General features: G+C 34.4%; 4 protein-coding genes across 8 annotated transcripts in view; 2 read left to right on the forward strand and 2 right to left on the reverse strand.

Moving 5' to 3' along the window:
- The window catches only part of pcs (SH3 domain-binding protein parcas), a 41,136-nt gene extending 33,360 nt beyond the window's left edge, over positions 1 to 7,776 (forward strand). For both annotated transcript variants that reach the window (XM_014233966.3, XM_036374141.2), the window contains exons 2-5: positions 5,697 to 5,759; positions 5,832 to 6,009; positions 6,181 to 6,383; positions 6,451 to 7,776. In XM_014233966.3, coding sequence (XP_014089441.2) covers positions 5,697 to 5,759; positions 5,832 to 6,009; positions 6,181 to 6,383; positions 6,451 to 7,584 — 1,578 coding nt within the window. In that variant the 3' untranslated portion in view covers positions 7,585 to 7,776. The remainder of the gene's footprint in view (positions 1 to 5,696; positions 5,760 to 5,831; positions 6,010 to 6,180; positions 6,384 to 6,450) is intronic.
- LOC106617010 (SAM50-like protein CG7639) lies at positions 1,475 to 9,562 on the reverse strand. Its single transcript, XM_014233967.3, has 8 exons — positions 9,352 to 9,562; positions 5,238 to 5,359; positions 5,036 to 5,157; positions 4,636 to 4,956; positions 4,451 to 4,562; positions 3,517 to 3,948; positions 3,324 to 3,450; positions 1,475 to 2,161 (listed from the first exon to the last, which is right to left on the reverse strand). Exons 2-8 carry the CDS (start codon positions 5,295 to 5,297, stop codon positions 2,010 to 2,012), a joined length of 1,326 nt encoding a protein of 441 aa, XP_014089442.2. The 5' UTR covers positions 5,298 to 5,359; positions 9,352 to 9,562; the 3' UTR covers positions 1,475 to 2,009.
- A 350-nt stretch (positions 9,563 to 9,912) lies between these two features.
- Positions 9,913 to 17,156, reverse strand: Ttc7 (tetratricopeptide repeat domain 7). 4 transcript variants are annotated; one of them, XM_014233980.3, is made up of 10 exons: positions 16,886 to 17,155; positions 16,642 to 16,754; positions 15,875 to 16,154; positions 15,698 to 15,809; positions 14,648 to 15,596; positions 14,022 to 14,582; positions 13,031 to 13,158; positions 12,843 to 12,956; positions 12,449 to 12,645; positions 9,913 to 12,379 (listed from the first exon to the last, which is right to left on the reverse strand). In XM_014233980.3, the coding sequence occupies exons 2-10, from the start codon at positions 16,751 to 16,753 to the stop codon at positions 12,247 to 12,249; spliced, it is 2,586 nt and encodes an 861-aa protein (XP_014089455.3). In that variant the 5' UTR covers position 16,754; positions 16,886 to 17,155; the 3' UTR covers positions 9,913 to 12,246. The 4 variants fall into 4 exon arrangements, with proteins under 4 accessions (XP_014089455.3, XP_014089456.2, XP_069964968.1 ...); XM_014233981.3 differs by having other exon boundaries at positions 16,642 to 16,832; XM_070108867.1 differs by having other exon boundaries at positions 13,031 to 13,128; positions 16,642 to 17,156.
- LOC106617011 (transmembrane protein 126A) lies at positions 9,923 to 10,713 on the forward strand. Its single transcript, XM_014233968.3, has one exon. It carries the CDS (start codon positions 9,923 to 9,925, stop codon positions 10,601 to 10,603), a length of 681 nt encoding a protein of 226 aa, XP_014089443.2. The 3' UTR covers positions 10,604 to 10,713.
- Positions 17,157 to 18,699: the final 1,543 nt, after the last annotated feature.

Consider the following 18,699-nt stretch of genomic DNA (forward strand, 5'->3'; position numbering starts at 1 on the left):
TTTGAATCAAAAAATTAAAAAAAAATCGCAAGGTATAGTTTGGTGAGTGTGAACGAGACATATTGCACAAAATACATGCACATAAAAATTATTACAAAAAATTATGAATAACAATTCAATCGTTTAACGGCGCTGGTATATATGTATGTATGTTTGAACCTTTTATGTGTAATTGTTTTCAATTGTTATTAAAAAGCGATCTTCAGTAAATTACTAAGTACATTCGGTGTAACAAATTCGCTTAAAGTTATTTAATTTTTAATTTTTAGTAATTAAAAACTAAAGCAAATTTATTACATTATTATTATTAAGACAGGAAGTTCAACTAAGTTATTAAATGAGATAGATTCAAATAAATAACAGAAATATAGTATAATATTATATAAAATAGAGAAATCAATTATACAAAAAGTAATTCACTGTAAAAAATACTAACTATTCTGAAAATTTAAATAATAAGCAATCAATATAAGCTTTACTAAATAATTAAAAAATAATGCCTAAAAACTAAAACAATTGCAATACTAAAAAAAGGTTAAATCCACACCACTTATAGATATATAATATTTTTTTAAATTCACATAAATTTTCCCACTGCAATTGTAAAATTTTTATTAAATTACTTTATTTACTAAAATGCACTAAACCATTTTCAAACTGAAACAATACTGAGAACGTATTTAAATGTTCGTTAAGAATAATTTTTATTTTATTTATTTGCCTGAGAACTTTAACCCACTTTGAATTTAACCTCAAAAACGAATTTGTTTCGTTTGTTGTGTGTGCCACTCAGTGCTATTAATTTACACACTGCCTTTGTGTAGCTCCAACACCACTTATTTGAATTCTAGTTCTCAGTTTGTTTGTTGCGATCACGTTTATTTGATTAAATTGTTTCTGAACTGTTTAAATGGTTCTCTAAATAAATCATGAAAAAACACTGACCTACTTTTGTTAAATGCATCAACTATTGCTGCGCTAACGGGAGTCGGTCAGTTTATTGGCTTTATTTTCACCCATCCTGTTCTTTATGATAAACTAAATTTATTTTATTTTGTTGACGTGTTAAGATTGATGACGATTGTTAGGCTAGTTTTTTTTAATTGTATACACATTTTGTTCGTTTCGATTCGTTTAGGGTGATTAGGGAAGTGGTGCGTTTTGCTTGATTGGTTTTGTTATAATTGACTTTGAACTATACTTTACGGTTTTCTTTCGTTAGTTTTGGGGCATTTCAATTTTTCTATACAAAAATTTAGATTCTTAATTTCTGAGCAGTTTCTGAAGTTTTCTCTCTGTCACTAAAACACTCTTTATGTTGGGAATTGCAGGTGAAGGGTGAGTTTTATGATACTAGATTTCGTCTTGGTTAGGTTTCGAACCCATCTACCACAAAGCGGTTAGTCACATTGCATAAACTCTTCTTATTGTCCTAAACTGGATATGTGATATTTTTCAAATGTAAACATGCAGATTAGTTTAGTTGTGTATGTATTTGATCCACTTTCATTTGTCAATTTATTTGATATTTAGCATTAACTAATATAATATATATCTTTATCGTATATAATTTAAATGTATTTGTATTCGTTTAAGTATTTTTGCACATATTTTGTTTGACAAGGTTTTTTTGTAGCTCCCATTGCTTTGCCTTCTTCACAATATCAACTCCGTCTCCTTTTTCATGTACATGCTTTGTATATGTTGATGTGTAAGCGTGACTTTTGACTGGCTTAGTTAATATTTAACTTACAATTACTACAGTAAAAACAAATATTAAACAATTAATGTCTTTGGGCGAGCCAACAAAAAGTGATAATAATAATATTAAACGACAAACAACAGACAAATGAATGAACGACGAAAGTTTTGCTGCATGTATGTGTGTGTGTTTGCAATGGTAGTAGTAGTTACAATAGTGTTTGCTGCTAGTCTGCTGGTCTAGTCTGTCCTCTCCGACAGTTCTTCTAACGCTAACTTGTCACATTATTTATCCACTCCAAACAATTTTAGACAAATTCATAGCCAATGCCAAATTGGAAACCATTCACTGGTTTGTCGCTCGCATATTTGCGTACCGGTATGCAATAATTCATTTCAATGCGTGCTCGTTCGGCTAATTTAAATGCTAGGCCAATACCAAAAGCGCTGCGCATGTTTTCTAGAAAAGTGAAGAACGAAAAAAAAACATACTTTAAAAAACTTTCATACATACATACTTATAAACATTTTATTGGTATATATATTTATATTGTATTAGTAAATTACATATCTATAGATAAAAAAAAGTGGCATAATAGAAAAAAAAGCCTGTAAAAATGTTTTCTTCTTTCAGTAATAAACTTTTGGTTTAAATTAAATATAATTTCTTTTTTTTTTCTATTTTCATAACTTTTTGAGAAGAAAGAAATAAAAAAGCAGCACAAAAATAAATAGTTTTTTATTAATTTTATTAAAAATTTTTTATAAGTTTCAGTATTGCTTAAGTAAGAACAAAAAATATTTATTTAATATCATTTTATTTTTTATTTTGTTGATTTTTTACATATATGACAAAAACGACTTTTAATAGCTTCAAATCGAATATCAATAGACCCGATGGTAGGGGGAAAGGTTTATAGCTTGGAGAACTCTGTGCAATTGTACCAGGGTAGACCCCAGCTTAACATGAGCACTCCTACTTTTAAAACTGATAAAAGCTTCCCTCTTTCCACTAGTAAAATAGCATTCGGAATGACAATTTTTAGAACTGATTTTTGGTTGTCGTTAATATATGGCAGTTACCGTTATTACCTGTGCTTTTTCTTTTTTATAACCGTTTTAAGCAAAGTAATTTTCTATAATTTATTAATTACTCTCTTTACCCTCTTAACCAAATTCATACACGGACGAATGACGGAGGGAATACTGTTGAGTTTTACAAGTATCAATGCAAGTAAAAAAAAAATTAACCCATCCCTCTTTAAAATGTTGTGTAAATTCGGTACACCGAATGCTTTGAGTTAAGTTGAAAGGCGTATTATTTTGAAAAGTATTACATAGTTAAGATTGTGAAGGATTTTTCCACAGAAAATGTCAAGCTGTGAGATAGGGCCCAGAAAAACAATAATTAAAATAATGATTAAAAGCTAAAACTAATAATTTGTAAACTAAAAAAAAAAAACTAAACCAAGACAATGTTTAAAACTTAATTTTCAAAATAAAAAAAGATTTTTATTTAAAGTTAAAATAATTTTTTTCTACCGAAAATGAAATCTTTATAAAAATGGTTCTCATATCTCTATATGTTATATGCTAAAAAAAAAAACTTTTTTTTATCATACCTGTTGAAAATGAGTTGAAGCCTCCACAATTGTAGAATAAATGAGTACGGAAATTGTTAGCCAATCCCTTGAATACGTGACTGAACGGCAAAGGGCCCCACAAGTGAAGACCAGTGCACCAGTGAGTCTGGCAGAAATAAAAATAAAGTATGTTAAATACTAAAACATAAATAGCAACTAATGAAAATCTCACTTGCGCACCGATGGATGTGCCCTCCACCACTGGACCAGCGCCACCATACTTGAATCCTCTAAGCGTCAGTGGACCACCACAGTAGAATAGACGACTGATAGGTAGTACTGTTGTGTTTTTAGTTTCCTTAATTACACCAATGCGACCACAAACTTGTGCCACAAGTCCGGCAACCAATGGTACACTTATTTCACCATGCGTAGTGCTGCTCATGTAAGCAACATTGCCACCCAAACCACAATATTCGTTGACCGATTTTAACATTAGGCCTTGTGTGGGAAATACGGGATTATCACGCTGATCATAAATTACAGAATAACGCACCAGTGATGCCAATTTGGGGCCACAATGTTCACGTATTTTAAATGGAACTTGTTTCGCCAGTAGTGACATTTCGCGTATAGACGCTTCATACTGTATGGAGTGGGTAAGCTGTTGACAAAACCAAAGTCATTAGTATGCAAAGTATTTTAAGTAGAATAGAATAGAATGAATATGAGGTTTGCACTGCGACCCAAGGTCTATTGTGCCCTCTCCTCTATCACATGCATTCCCAAAGTCCCAGCACCCTGGAGAACTCCAACAACTTGCTAAGTGCTATTGAGGCAATGTGATCCCTGTTCACATAAATGGAACCGAGGGCCTTGAGCCTGCGTCTACAAATTGCGGTGCAATCTAGAATCAGGTGTTCTGGTGTTTCCGTCCCATGTCGCAGAATCGGCAGTTGCCACAAGAAGCCATGCCCATGTTTGACAGGTGTTTCTTGAGCCTACAGTGCCCAGTGTAGAGTGCGAAAAGGAGTCGGAGTTTGTCTCTGGGGAGGTTTATCATTGTTCTGAGCCTGGCTAGGTTGAACCCTCCCAGTAGCAGTTTAGCATGATGCATCCCTGCTGCCTGTTGCCAGTGACTGTATTTTAAGTAGGTGTACACTTACCTCAAAGGGATAGAGCGAGTTAACTGAGAAATCTGTCATGAAACCCAAATTGGCATTTTGAAACGAGCTAATATCCATTCGATCCACGTTTCGGAAGAGTGAAAGTGATATTCTGTGTTGCATAAATGTGAAAAACAATTCAAATTTAGCGGTATATTAAGAAGATTGAATATTCTTAAACTCACTCTGGCCGATTTTCCACGAAGCGCGTATGAAAGAATGACTTCCAGAACCGCAGTTGCAATTCGTTGGCGCGTGTTGTTGCGTAGGAGCCTTGCAGTGAAACACTTTCACCGCGCCCAAACAAATTTGGTATGCTTAATTCGGTGCGCAGGGAACCTTCATTTTGGCCCACTTCAGTGCCTACCGAGCCAACAAGGCGCGACAATTCTTGACCCTTCAGCGTAATCTCATAGCCATTGGGTGAGGCGTTCTCGCCCTTGCTTACGTCAACGCGCACCTGTACATCTTTGAAAATGCCTAATTCATGGAGGTAGGACTTGGCGCTGTAAACAATTTTTGAAAGAGAAAATTAATTGATTTTTAATGAAAAATAAAATACTTAAAAATTTGATATGTAATTACTTCATTGACTCAATCATGAGGTCTTGAAAATTGCGCGCTTTAAACAGTCCTTCGGCTGCCTTCATAACGTAGTCATTGTGTGTGCGCAGCAAACCGCTGACATTTACACGTTCCACGTGTGCCTGGCATGCGTGACAGTGTTAATTAGGTTTATACAATAATGACATATTGTACATATGTAATTCATATCATAATTACTCACTGGTATTTTGGATAAATCCACCTTTGCCTGCTCTTTCACAGTACGCGTGGGTCTCGGCATTTTGCTGCTGATTTATGTGCACTTCAAAGCTGATTTTATTGCAGCTGCGATAACTTCGACGACTGCAAGGAAATAAAAAAATATGTTTATTAAAAATAAAATTTTAATAGAAAACATAAGTTAAGAAGAAATCGTTATATGTGTATTGAATGGAAGCAGAGACTTAAATATTAAAAATAAAGTTTAGCTCTACTAAAACATGTTTGAAAAATTAATAAAAATTTAAATGATTTGACAGTTCTTTAGGCCATGGGAAATGTTGATCAAATTCGAAAAACCTAACATTTATGTATTTGTCATATATTTTTACATCTATTGTATATATGTATTAAAAGAATACAACATCAAGATTCTTAAAATTTACTTGAAATTTTAATAAAATTTCTTTTTTAATTGCAGATCGAATTGGAGAATCTCAATAGTGCAACAGATGAGATTAATAAACTCGAAATTGAATTAGAGGTAAATATATTGGAGACACAATGCCCATAGCATCCAAGAGAATATAAACATTTTTCATTCATTTTATTTCAGGAAGCTAATTCCACATTCCGAATTCTGTTAAATGAATCTACAAGACGACTAAAACTATCATCAAAAAAGTTGGGAAGCTGCATTGAGAAGGCACGACCATACTATGAGGCATTGGAAAAAGCGCGTGAGTCGCAAATAGAGTGTCAGAAGGCGGCAGTGAAATTTCAACGCGCCAATGGTTAGTTTAAACGCTGAAAGCTGATAAATTAAAATAAAGTAGAGCCAAAAGAAAAAAATTTAAAAGAGCAAACTAGAATTTTGTTATATTTTATTGTTTGCATATCATATAAAGGATTTTTCCTCAAAAATGAATTCTTTACCAATAACCATAAATTTGTAATTTTCACAGAAATTCACGCTGCTGCTAAGGAAACTGTAGCCTTAGCCGAACAACGTTTTATGTCCAATTCACACGAGTGGCAATTCGACAATGCCTGGCAGGAAATGTTGAATCATGCCACACAAAAGGTAATGGATGCGGAAAAGCAAAAGGCAGAATGTCATGCGGAACATCAACAACTCACTAAGGTCTTCAACACAGCAGAACAAACGGTGAGCAAATTATAAAAAAAAAAAATTTAAAAAAAACCAATTACTAAATAAATTCTACTACCCTCAGGTTCAACAACTGGAAGAACGTTTCCGTCGCAGCATCACTAAATCACGGCCGTACTTCGAAGAGAAGCAAATTTGCCAAGATCAGCTGCATACACAAAAGAATCGCATACAGGAACTACAACAGCAGGTACAAACAGCAAAGAACACCTACGCCACAGCGCTACGCAATCTTGAACGCATCAGCGAAGACATACATCGTCAGCGTGGCGATTTTCAACAAATGAGCGCACCACCACCGGGTCCACGTGAACCGGGCGTCGGTGCCGAACTAAATTCGCCTACAACGACCACGCTGCCACCGTTGCCCGACTTCCAATTAGAGTTGGAGAAGTGTGATTATCCATCAATTGCCGGCAGTCAATTATCGCTGAGTGGCAATTCGCATCGTTCCAGCGATTTAGCGAGTGTCAGCACTCAACCTGCCTCCATGAGCCACAGTGTGGGTGATGAATCCGAAACCGAGGAATGTGAAGCCGACTATGCGGATAGTACTGAATTGAATGGTGTTGTAGATGAACGTGATCTCGAAGAACTGCGCCAGAAGGTGAAAATACTCGCAGTACGCCCTATCGAGGGGGGCGATGGTGAGCAACAGCGCAATGATATGTGGGAGCATGAACTAACCGCCACCGTCAACAAGTTGGATCAATTAATGCTAATGAATGAATGTGCATTGAAGCAACAGAAGCAGCTCAAAATGAAACAACAACAGCAGCAACAAAAACAACCTGAACGGCAAGTGACTGGCGCCGGTGTACGTCCCGATTCTTTGGGCGCGGAGGCACCAGCACAAATGTACGATATTGTACACGCCAAACCGGTAGCAGTGGTTGAGGAAATCGACGAAGATGACGTTGATGTAGTTGTAGTGACGGGCAAGGCAGGACCGCTCGTGCAAATCACACACGCCAAGTCGGCTAAACAGGAAGTCGATGCTGGCGTGGTCAGTTATCCAGCTACGCCCGAACACACTGTACAACCGTTAAAGAAATTGCAACAGAAATTGGGTCCCTTGCCAACGGTTAATGTTTCCATGCGTGAATTGCCACTATTAGCACGACTCTCCAACGAAATACTTGATCGTACTGCTAACTACAACAGAGGCCGTCAGTTGCGGCGACGTTCGCTAGACTAAAGGGCTGCGGCCAGCCAGTTGCGGTGACTTTTGGGTAATTTTTTAGCGAGCATTAGTTAGCTATAAGCGGGGAGCTAAATATGTGTTACATGAGTATTGCTTAAAATGCATACATACATACATAACTACTAAATACCTATTCATAGGGATATTTTATAAGATTAGATCTAATAAATATATTTGTGAAAGTAATTATTTTTGTGCAAAAGAAAAAGAAACCATTCGCAGTTGAAATTGTTTACAAAGTACAATTTTAATTTTTGCAAAATCAAAGTAATATTTATTTCAAATAATTGTAAAAGTAAATAAATATTGATATTATTGTATAATTAATTGTTTATGTAGGGTAAATTAAATAAAATGAAAGTGCAAATCTCCAATTATCAATACATTAATAGAAATACAAAACTAGAAATCGCTATATCATAGAATACTACTTTCAATTTTAAAACAGCGAATTTTAAACTACTGTGAATATTCCAATTAGGGTAAAAACCGCAAATACACATTTCCAAAAAAGGGTGTGCTAAAAAGCATTTGAATTGAGCAAAATCGTGAAAGACGTACTGTCTGCAGATTCTGAATTTATGAATAACTATAAATTAAAATAAGTTCTAAGCCGAAGTAAATAAAAGAAAAACTCAAGAAAAAATATACGATTTTTGTTTTTTATGAAGATTTTTATCGAATCCAGTGAACAGGAAAATTAATAAACTTACTGGAAGATAATTTAGTAGATCACTTTAATCTTCAATAAAAAATATGTGAAAGGAATTCCTGGGTATATAGTAAAATCGGCCAAAGAGATGCACAAATATTCTATGCGAAATTCAACAACTTTTCCGAAATTCTCGTTAATATCGTTAGAATAACAAAAATATGGACATTTAGCAAGCCACTTTTAGAAATTGGTTTCTATGGCCAACATTTGTTAATAGAAAAATTCTGTGTTAAAAAGCTTCCACTGCATATAAAAATTATCTCAAAACAGGATATATACTGCAAGAAAACTTCCTAAAATACATATATGTATTTAAAAAATTTTAATGAAATTCTAATATGATAATTTATATATAATATTATGAACATAATAACGAACTCGAATATACTATAGGAAATTAGTATGAAATATAGCTATTTATTTTATTAAAAGACGGCTTGCAAAAAATAATGTGTCAAATGGTAGGAATATATAATATAAAAGGATAGTAAATGTGATACTTATTACTAATTATTTCATATATTAGATATTTTATTTACGATCACATCCTTTTCATATATAAGCAATGGTCAAAAATAAAGTTAACACAAATAAATACAAAAAGATTTTGTTTCATAACTCATAAACCAAAACTTTGTGTAAGTATGTAAATATGAGGGAACATTCATATTTTAAATGCGGCTAATCTTATGACATCATACTTTTTTCTAGTGGCCTTGATTAATAAAATCACTTTTAATGAGAAATAAAGAGTTTTACTGCGCGGTAAAGAGGATTTTTTGATTATTAAACACATATTTATGGATAGGTATGAGTAGTAATACGGTGCCTAGCTTTTTAATAATGTTGAAGTAAGTCATCAGGCTGTTGCCGTAAACGTTGATGATTTGAAAGTGAGTTTTTGCGTCTTTTAACCAAATTTTTAAACAGCAATCTGTGCTTTACTAATACGATCAGTGATGCATTAAGATATTAATTTATGCTCAAACAACACATTAATTCATTAATTCCTAACTTATATAACCTTAATTTTATGCTGCATTTACCTTAAATGTTGAACACCCAGCTGTTTGTCACACACCTCCGACACTTTGTTTATACAACGCTGTTTATATGCTACACTCTTTTTTTCTTTAAATTAACCACTTCTTTTTTCATTGGCGCTTATTGGCAAAATTTGTAAAAATCCACATTACAATCAAAAAAAATGCAAAACACACACGAGAGATAAAATTCGGCAAACTATCAAACGACAATAGCTGTCAGATGAAAACATTTAACAGACAGCTGACACACAGGAATACCCAAATATAAAAGATAAGTGGTAAAATTTTGGAAAGATGCATTGATATTTCTAGGAATTACAGTATAAGTGTGAATTTTGTGAGTAGTTTAGGTAAAAAAATCCGAATTGTAGTCAGATAATATTTTGTTATATACTGACTTCATAAAAAATATCAAATAGTTCTTATCACAATACTAACAAAGTGGCACCTCTCACTAGCTTAAAAAATAAAACATCACCACCCGCCACCCTTTATAACAGCTGTTCTAGTTCTATAAACTCAGCCAAAAACACATTGGCGTAGATATACGTAACCGTTGCATTTCATACAAATGGCACTTTCACATGCCCGCAAAGAGGAGATTCCTAAAGATGCTGTTATTATTAATGAGGAGCAAGCACTAACTTACCAGTGGAGTGTTATTTCGGGTTGGGAAAATCGCTTGGATGTGTGGAGCTTACGATATGGACCCGGCATACTAGGAGCTTTGGCAGCGGCTACAGGCATTTACGTAAACAATCACTACCGTCGGAAATTGAAACTAGGCAATTATGGCAAGGCATCTAGCTACCTGCCAATTGTCGTCATACCTGCCATGTTTTCGGTGCTGTCACACAAATTTCTGGTGCAACGATATGCAATATTGGGTCAACGTAACGATTGTCCACTTTGCTTGCAATTACGTGCAGGTACCTTACAGGGTGGTTTAGGTGTTTGCTACCCAACATTATTGGCCCCTTTCGCAGCTTTCATGTTTGCTACACGTCACTACACATATCGTTTGCCATCCATAACGAAGGAGCCACTAGAAGTGTTTAAACTATGGCAGGGCATGACGCGACCTATACTGCCGGTACTGGGAGCGGCGTTAGCTGGGCAAGCAATTGTGGCTATGTATATAACATATAAAGAACAGATGCAAAATTGGCGATTACAGTTAAAAATGCAGCATTTAGAGCAGTTAGCAGAGGAGAGGCAACAGAAGGCGTTGGCGGCAGCAAAGAATTTTTAACTGCGTTGTTAAATTCATTTAAATTGCTTACATACATATGTATATACTTAAATGCATATGCAGCGTTGTTGCATGTAAAGAAAATAGAAAATATGCGTTAAAACGAACAATTTTACTGCTTATTGTGTGAGTTTTCCAGATTAGTTACTAGTCAATAATTCGTTTTAGGTAGAAACAATGAGCTATATAGTGATGCACCAAAACATCAATATATTTATTTGTTAAAACGTTAGTACAAATGTATACTGCGATTTAGTAATCGCTTAGTAATGTATCTTATACACTCAACTTGTTTTACCACTCAAATAAGTTAGGGTGAACTATTTGACAATTAAAAATGAATTTTCTCCTTATTAGTACCTTAATTCACGTATTTTATATATAATTTATTGTATTTTCAACAAATTGAGCTAACCAAATGTGCTTAGTTAAAAAGTAATTGGATGTTTGGATCCCCAATTTATTTCTCACACAAATAAAAGCAATACTTTTATTCTTACAGAAATTAAAGCGTCGGTAATTAATTCTTTCAAACTTTGTCATAGTCTCAAAAATCGGTTAGGAATTCAGAAATATTACCAAGTACAATACAATTAATTTAAATGTCTTTCAACCTCACATTTTGAACTGAATAGTTTTTATTAAGAACACAAACATACAGTTACATTTCGTTCCCATGACAGTCGGGTCTACGTAACCGATACGGAGTCGGATTTTTATCCGGTTAAGGACTGTCAACTCGGCAGAATTCTGCCCCTACAACAACAACAACAGAGTTACATTCCAAGTATTTCAAACCAAATTTTTTTTAGGAATGTACAGTTTTAAATATTTTGGTGATTTGAAATGTTTGTTTCAACACTTTAAAGTTAATAAATGATTCATTTTGTAATATTAGAATAACTATTGATTATTTTTTAATATATAACATATGTATGTAGAGTATATATTGATGCTAGTCACTGCATGGTGTAAAGGAATGATGATTATATATTTGTAAATCTAGTTTTTATTACGATTTTTGATTTTCAATATAATAATATTCAATTAGTTATTATATGTGCATATGTTTAAGAAGGAGGTATGTATATATAATTAATATACTAAATATGTATATATGTATAGATAAATGTATAACTATAAATACCTGAAACACACATTTATTACTATTAGCTTCAATAACAGTATTTTCATACATTTTTTATCGAATAAATATTGCAATCACCACAGGCAAAATCTGCTGTGGTTGAAAATGAAATAAACTTAATTTTCTAACCACCATTCATTTAAATATATAGCATGTAGAATTTTAAGTTAATTACAAATATACATACATTTACAATCTCTACAATATACAATTTCAATGAATAAATAAAAAAATGTAACGGTGTACAATATAATTAACAATTAACTAGTGTAACATTGGCTAATAATACAACACATCAATAAACTTCTTTTGTTTTAGTGAGTAAGTTAAAGTAAATATTTACGTTTACATTATACATACTACGCAAGTGCTTAATGAACTGTATTGTTATATGTACGATTTTGATACTAATGTATATAGGGTGCCGCTAAATCACTGCACAATTCGCCAACATTATAAATAATATAAATCGCATACATTGCATTATTTGTCGCACTCAATCGAAGGTCAGTGGTATTGAGGTAAATGGAAGTACGGGACATGTAGGCTCCAACTGCAATGCAGTCGCCATACAATCAGCAGAGGCAGTGTAATCTCCTAGTGTCTCCATAACTTTGCCTAAACTGTACCTGGTAGAGTAGATAAAACATTAAAAATTTTAATTAATAAAATTTATATTACTTTATCTTATTTTATACCATATTTTTGGACAGTTGGGATCCAAGCGCGCTGCATCCTTCAGCATTTTCTCCGCCAGGCGTGGTTCTCCAAGCACATGATGTGTTTCGCCTAGCGCGCGCAATGCCTCTGTGTGGTTTGGATTGGCTGAAACGGCGTTAAGGAAACACTGTTTTGCATCGTTCCACTGCTCTAGATATAAGTAAATTTGACCGCGCTGCAAACAAAAGGGGGAGGATAATTAATGTTTTTTTTAAGAATAACAAATAAATGCAATTGCAAGATTTCAAAGTTTTTAAATTTTGCCAAAACATTAAATAATTTAAAATTGTACTAAGTTTCATACTGTCACAACTGTTTCTTTCACAATAGTAAACAAAATATTTATGAGGTTAAGTTAATAATGCATCTTACCATAAACATAATTTGATGTGAGAGCGGATAAATTTGCGATGCCTCTTGTATGCAATTCAATGCCTCATGTGGCTGTTCGATGTTTAAATACGCATCGGCGAGCAGCAGCCAAATCTGTAGAATCCGGTAGAAATGGAAATAATTACTTAAATGAAGAGTATAAGTTAATTTAGTCATGCGTAATTCACCTTAATCTGTATCATCCATGGCCGCTGAGGTCCCGGACGTGGTGTGAATGAACTCAGTGAGCTGGCTGCTTCACTTAAAGCTTGTTCAACACGCGAAACTGCCGCCAAAGAAGCAGCATACACAGAATCTGTGGGCAAGTGGAGAATTTTGTGTTTATTTATTATAAATTTGTTTGTGTTTCCAATGTAAAATATTAAAAACAGAAACACAACTCGAATTTGAAAGAATTTAGTGAAAGGCAAGTAAAAGGCGATTGAATAGCCAAACAATTAATTTATTTGTAAATAGCAGTAAGAGGTAAGTTAGGTGTAAGTGAGCACGCTTATTAACTTTTTTTCAGAATATAACAAAATTATTTTAAAGCAACTGGAGCAGAAATTTGTGTTGTGTTTTGCAAGCATAGCCGAGTTTTTTGTTCATTTATTTTTTTTATAAAAAGAATGTTAAGTAACTAGTTACACTTACAATTTCAAATAAGTTGTTGCGCAAAAGTGGTCAACAGTAAAAATTATTAGATAGTTTTTGGTAACACATATTGAAGTATAGTAAATAAAAATTAGTAAAAAATGTCAACTAAGTTTTATACAAAATTATTTTATGAATTGTGATACTTTATTTAGATGTGAGAGCAATGAAGATGATACTATAGTATACTAATATATTAAGCCTACTATAAATTACTCATTTAAAAAAAAAATAGTATTACATTTTTTTTCGATTACTTTTTTCAAGACTCAAAAATTATTTTAAATTGAATTGATTAATATTCAATTGAAAACTGACTGTCATATAACAGATTAAATATTTATTTTTTAACTAGTTTTTTTCTATTTGCATAGCAATTTTGATATAATAAAAATTGGCCCATAAGGGAATTTAGACATGATTAAAAAAATTCTAAATATCCCTAGTAACAATTGACTAATATATTATTTTATTTCAAATATTTTCAATAATTAAACCGCAACACCCATGCTGCCCACAACTTACTTGAATCCTTATCAGACATTTGCGACGACATTGCTGTTTGATTCATGTGCACCACAATACTTCTGGTATCCGAATGCTTCTCCTCCTCCACACTCACTTGTCCCTCGTACAATTCACGCCAAATGGCCAGCATCTTTTGCACCGATACCAGCGATAATTCGGCGTCTTGTAAATGCAATTGCAGGTGGGCTTTTACATGCAGTAAATTCAAGTTATCTGGAAACTCGTCCAGCGCATCCTCGACAACAGCCAGCGCTTCACGTGGCCGACGCGATGCCGTCAACAATAAAGCGAATAAATGCAAACTGGGTGCATGTTCAGTGCGCAATGCTAACGCAAAGCGTACATGAATGAGCGCCTCGGCGATATTACCAAGTAATGCATACTGCAATGAAAGATAGTATTCGCATATATGATCGTTGTCATCGTTTTGTACAGCCTTCTCTAGTGACTCCAATGCCAGCTTATTGTAGGAATCGCGTTCCGATTTCAGCGTTGTCAATATGGCTAATTGCTGGTAACCAATACCAACGAAAAGTTGACTCCGCGTTGGTCGTATGCCTGAAATAAAAGAAATGAGTTATATAAATTTAATATTTAGCTTTCAGGTATTAGTCAATGCGCACCTTTGGTTTCCCGCTTGAGCGCCAGATGCGCAAAGTCCAGACCCTGTTTGATCAACGCCAAAGACTCGTAGCACAAACGCGCTGCCAGCAAGCAGGGTAATGGATCACTTGGCGTTAATTTGATGGATTCTTGTAGCACACGTAATGCGTGCGCATGCTTGCCGGCGGCCATTAGACTTATACCATATTGTCGCCATACATGCTGTTCGCCAAAGGAAAATTTTAAAGCCTTTTCAAAGGATTCCTGCAACATATTCACCAAACCCCAACGCACGGTTGCGAGTGTAAGCAGATCATAGACTGCTGAAGCATTACCCATGGCATGTTGACGCGCCACACGAAATTCAGGACTTTGTGAGAGCACTGTGTCACGCACCGCTAGTGCTTCTGATATAAGTAGTAATAATAGTGTTTCCTCGTGATGATTACGTGGTGTAAATTGATTACGCGCTGCATATTTACGCGGTTTCCACAAACGTTTCGTTGTGGTCGAACGAAGTGCTTGCCCAGTTGGCTTTTTCGTGAAGGGTGCTGTATAAATTGTGCCCGAGACACCTCGAAGCAACACCTCGGCCAATTGACGCGCCAATGTTAAGCGCAATGACTGTGTGGTTTTCGTTTCAATGGCATTCAACATGGTGCGATAGCGTTCGATTGCCTCCTGCAATTTGCCCGCCTTAATGAGTACAATAGGCGCGCGTTGCAATGCAGTTTCGAGAATGGCGCCCATGTGTCGTTTAAGTTCCAATGGATTGGCAGGTATAGTGGTGCTTATAGTTAAGCTACTACCTCCGAATGAGGATTGTAGTCCACCCATATTACTAGTGGAATTTATTGCTAGCATGGACCCGGCATTTGCTGCGCTATTAGTCGCTGATGAATATGAAGCAATATCTTGCTCTTGGAGATATAGTAGTCCTAAGTCTGTGGCACGCTCAAAGCAAATGATCTAATGGAACAGAGTGTATTATGATTAAATAAACTTTTTTGAATTCTTAAATAATAAAATTTCAACAATTGTTTTTACAAGAAATGTATATACATATCTACCATTTCGGCTTCTTTTTCGGCCTTTTTGAATTTCGATGTGGGTTTATTGGTTTGGTTTTCCAAGCACAAACCTTTAATCGCATACGATTCAGCTAATATTTTCAGGCTACGTCTGAAATAATTTTACACATATAAACATTATTATTATAATAGATATTATAATATTTTATAACTTACAGCGTCAATTCTTTTTCAGCTAAAGTATTTAGCTCGGCTTTAACAAAGTTTTCTAAACTTTTCTCATATTCGCCACAAGCGTAGCAGAGCTTTGCCAACAGCAAATATGCATCTAAAGCTATGCCTGCTTTCTGGCCACTTTCGCCTGTTACTAGATGTAGACATCGGCGTGCATCCTGCAGACCGCTTTTGGCTTTGGCAAAATTACTTTCGATGGGAGCATTTTCTTCGAGGTAGTTTTCAAGTTTAGCCTCACCAATTAGGAAATTCGCAAGGCATTCTGAAGGAAAGCATATTTACATTCACAAAATTTTTTTTGTTAAGTCTTTTTTACTTTGTTATTATACAAAAAACCGCATTTAATATGAAAATGACACTATGCTATGAATCACTTTTTTACATTAAAAAGTTCAACTTTTTGTTTTACGTTTTTATTACTTTCTGCATTATTTTGCGGTAACTATGTATGTGCGCATATAAAGTATGGTGCGCATTGCCTCCTTTTTATGAGAATAACAGTAATAACATATGATTTCTGTTGTTATTTTTCCATTATATGTAAACTATCTTGTGTTGCTGTTGTTGTGTTGAGTTTGATGACATAATAACTTTGTCATTAACACTGTTTCCCTACTTTAGGTATGTGATTTACTTACATTCATATAAACATTGTTGTTGTTAGCGTACTTTCACATACAACTAATTTAGTGAGTGTAATTAGCTTAATTAAATTATAAAATTTTCTGACACATATTCTTCACACTTACCATTATTTGGCGAACCTGTTTTGAGCTCCTCCGTCAGCTCGATAACTCGTTGCCATTTCCCTTCACTTCGGCAGCTCTCAATAAGTGCCTCAACTTTTGTTGTGTTACGCATTCTGCCGGCCATATTTTTGTATTGAAAAACAAAATTTGTTTTTTAAGAAACACTAAAGTTATTACACTAAAGTGCACATCTATGTATTGATATTATTATTTGAGTGACTGTGAATTGAAAATTTAGCGACACCTTAGATTGTTGGACTTCGCTTCCTCCTTGAACTGAGGTCTTCTTCTTCACCGTCGTTGTTGTCTATTCTGCTAGTTAGATTCACCTGTTTTCTGTCAGCTTAAACACTTTGCTCTTTACACATCCGATGTTTTTAGGCTATATTATAAATTATTGCTTTAATTTTAATCAACTTTACATTGTTTAGAATTAGTAATTTTAATTTTTATAAACTAATTTGTCCATCCCTACTGCTGCTGGCTTACGACTGCTGTCAGTGCTGTCATCTGTGCTTTTATGTTCTTGATTTTCTTAAACGGCAGCGATGTGTGAAGTAAACAATACAAGGTGAGTCTAATTTTTAATTTTTGTTTTTCATTTGAGTAATGAGTTTCAGTCTATTTGGGTATTCTCTCACATAAGATATGCTAATACAAGTACCTACCCGCTAAATAGTTTCAAAGAAATACTAAAGACGGGAATTCCCTAATCCACAAGAATGTATTGAATATCCGCTACTAATATTTTCAAGGCCAAATTTATAATAGGAATTTCCTAATCTTTAAGTATTAAAAATTCATAATTTCTTTACTCCATAATCTATATCTTAATTTTCTCCTTATTTACAATTTGTCATAATATTTCTATTATTCTATACATACGTATTTGCATATTACATACAAAAATAGATAACAAAACTCAAATTTGCGATCGAATTCATTTGAAACCGAGCGCTCTTGCAACCATTCAAAGGATTTGAAAGTGAAAAGGAATGCTGAAAAGGGTAGCAGCGAGCTGTTACGAACAAGAACACAAAGCGTGCCACCCGAACACGAGTGGCACGGTCCCTTCGTCTTTCCTCGTCGTCCCCTCGCCCACAATAATCTGGTATGAGACTCTTTTGAATCCCTGTGTGAAACGGCACTAAGTGCGCTTTTAATTGGGACTCAAAAGAGTCTCATTTTTTTCAAATTCTCCTTTGGTGTCGCTCTGTGCGTTCACACGGCCAAAAAGAGTCAAGGAACTCGAGTCTAGTTTTTCTGCATTCCTTTTCACAAAATTTTCGTAAATATTTGTGCGGTTCGACTGCGCAACACTTAGAGCGTGTTGCATATTTCATTTGTATGTTGGGATGGTGGTCCCACGTTTTGCTTGCAATGAATTAGCATGAATGTGGTAGAACAATATGCATAATACCTACCCGCTTAATAGTTTCAAAGAAATACTTAAGACGGGAGTTCCCTAATCCACCAGAATGTATTGAATATCCGCTACTAATATTTTCAAGGCCAAATTTATAACAGGAATTTCCTAATCTTTAATAATTAAAAATTCATAATTTCTTTACTCCATAATCTATATCTTAATTTTCTCCTTATTTACAATTTTTCATAATATTTCTATTATTCTTTGCATACATATTTGCATATTACATACAAAAATAGATAACAGAACTCAAATTTGCGATCGAATTCATTTGAAACCGAGCGCTCTTGCAACCATTCAAAGAATTTGAAAGTGAAAAGGAATGCTGAAAGGGGTAGCAGCGAGCTGTTACGAACAAGAACACAAAGCGTGCCACCCGAACCAGAGAACGTATATCATGATATACGTTCTCTGCCCGAACACAAGTGGCACGGTCCCTTCGTCTTTCCTCGTCGTCCCCTCGCCCACAATAAACTGGCTTGAGACTCTTTTGAGTCCCAATGTAAAAGCGCACTAAGGGACTAATTTTATTGATATTATATTTGTCATATATTATTATATACAGAAAAATTATAAATTGTTATTTATATTTAAAGTTGTTATATTCAAAATTGTCAAGAAACTTTTAT

The sequence above is a fragment of the Bactrocera oleae genome, chromosome 4, assembly GCF_042242935.1.
Source record: "Bactrocera oleae isolate idBacOlea1 chromosome 4, idBacOlea1, whole genome shotgun sequence".
NCBI classification, from domain to species: Eukaryota; Metazoa; Arthropoda; class Insecta; order Diptera; family Tephritidae; genus Bactrocera; species Bactrocera oleae.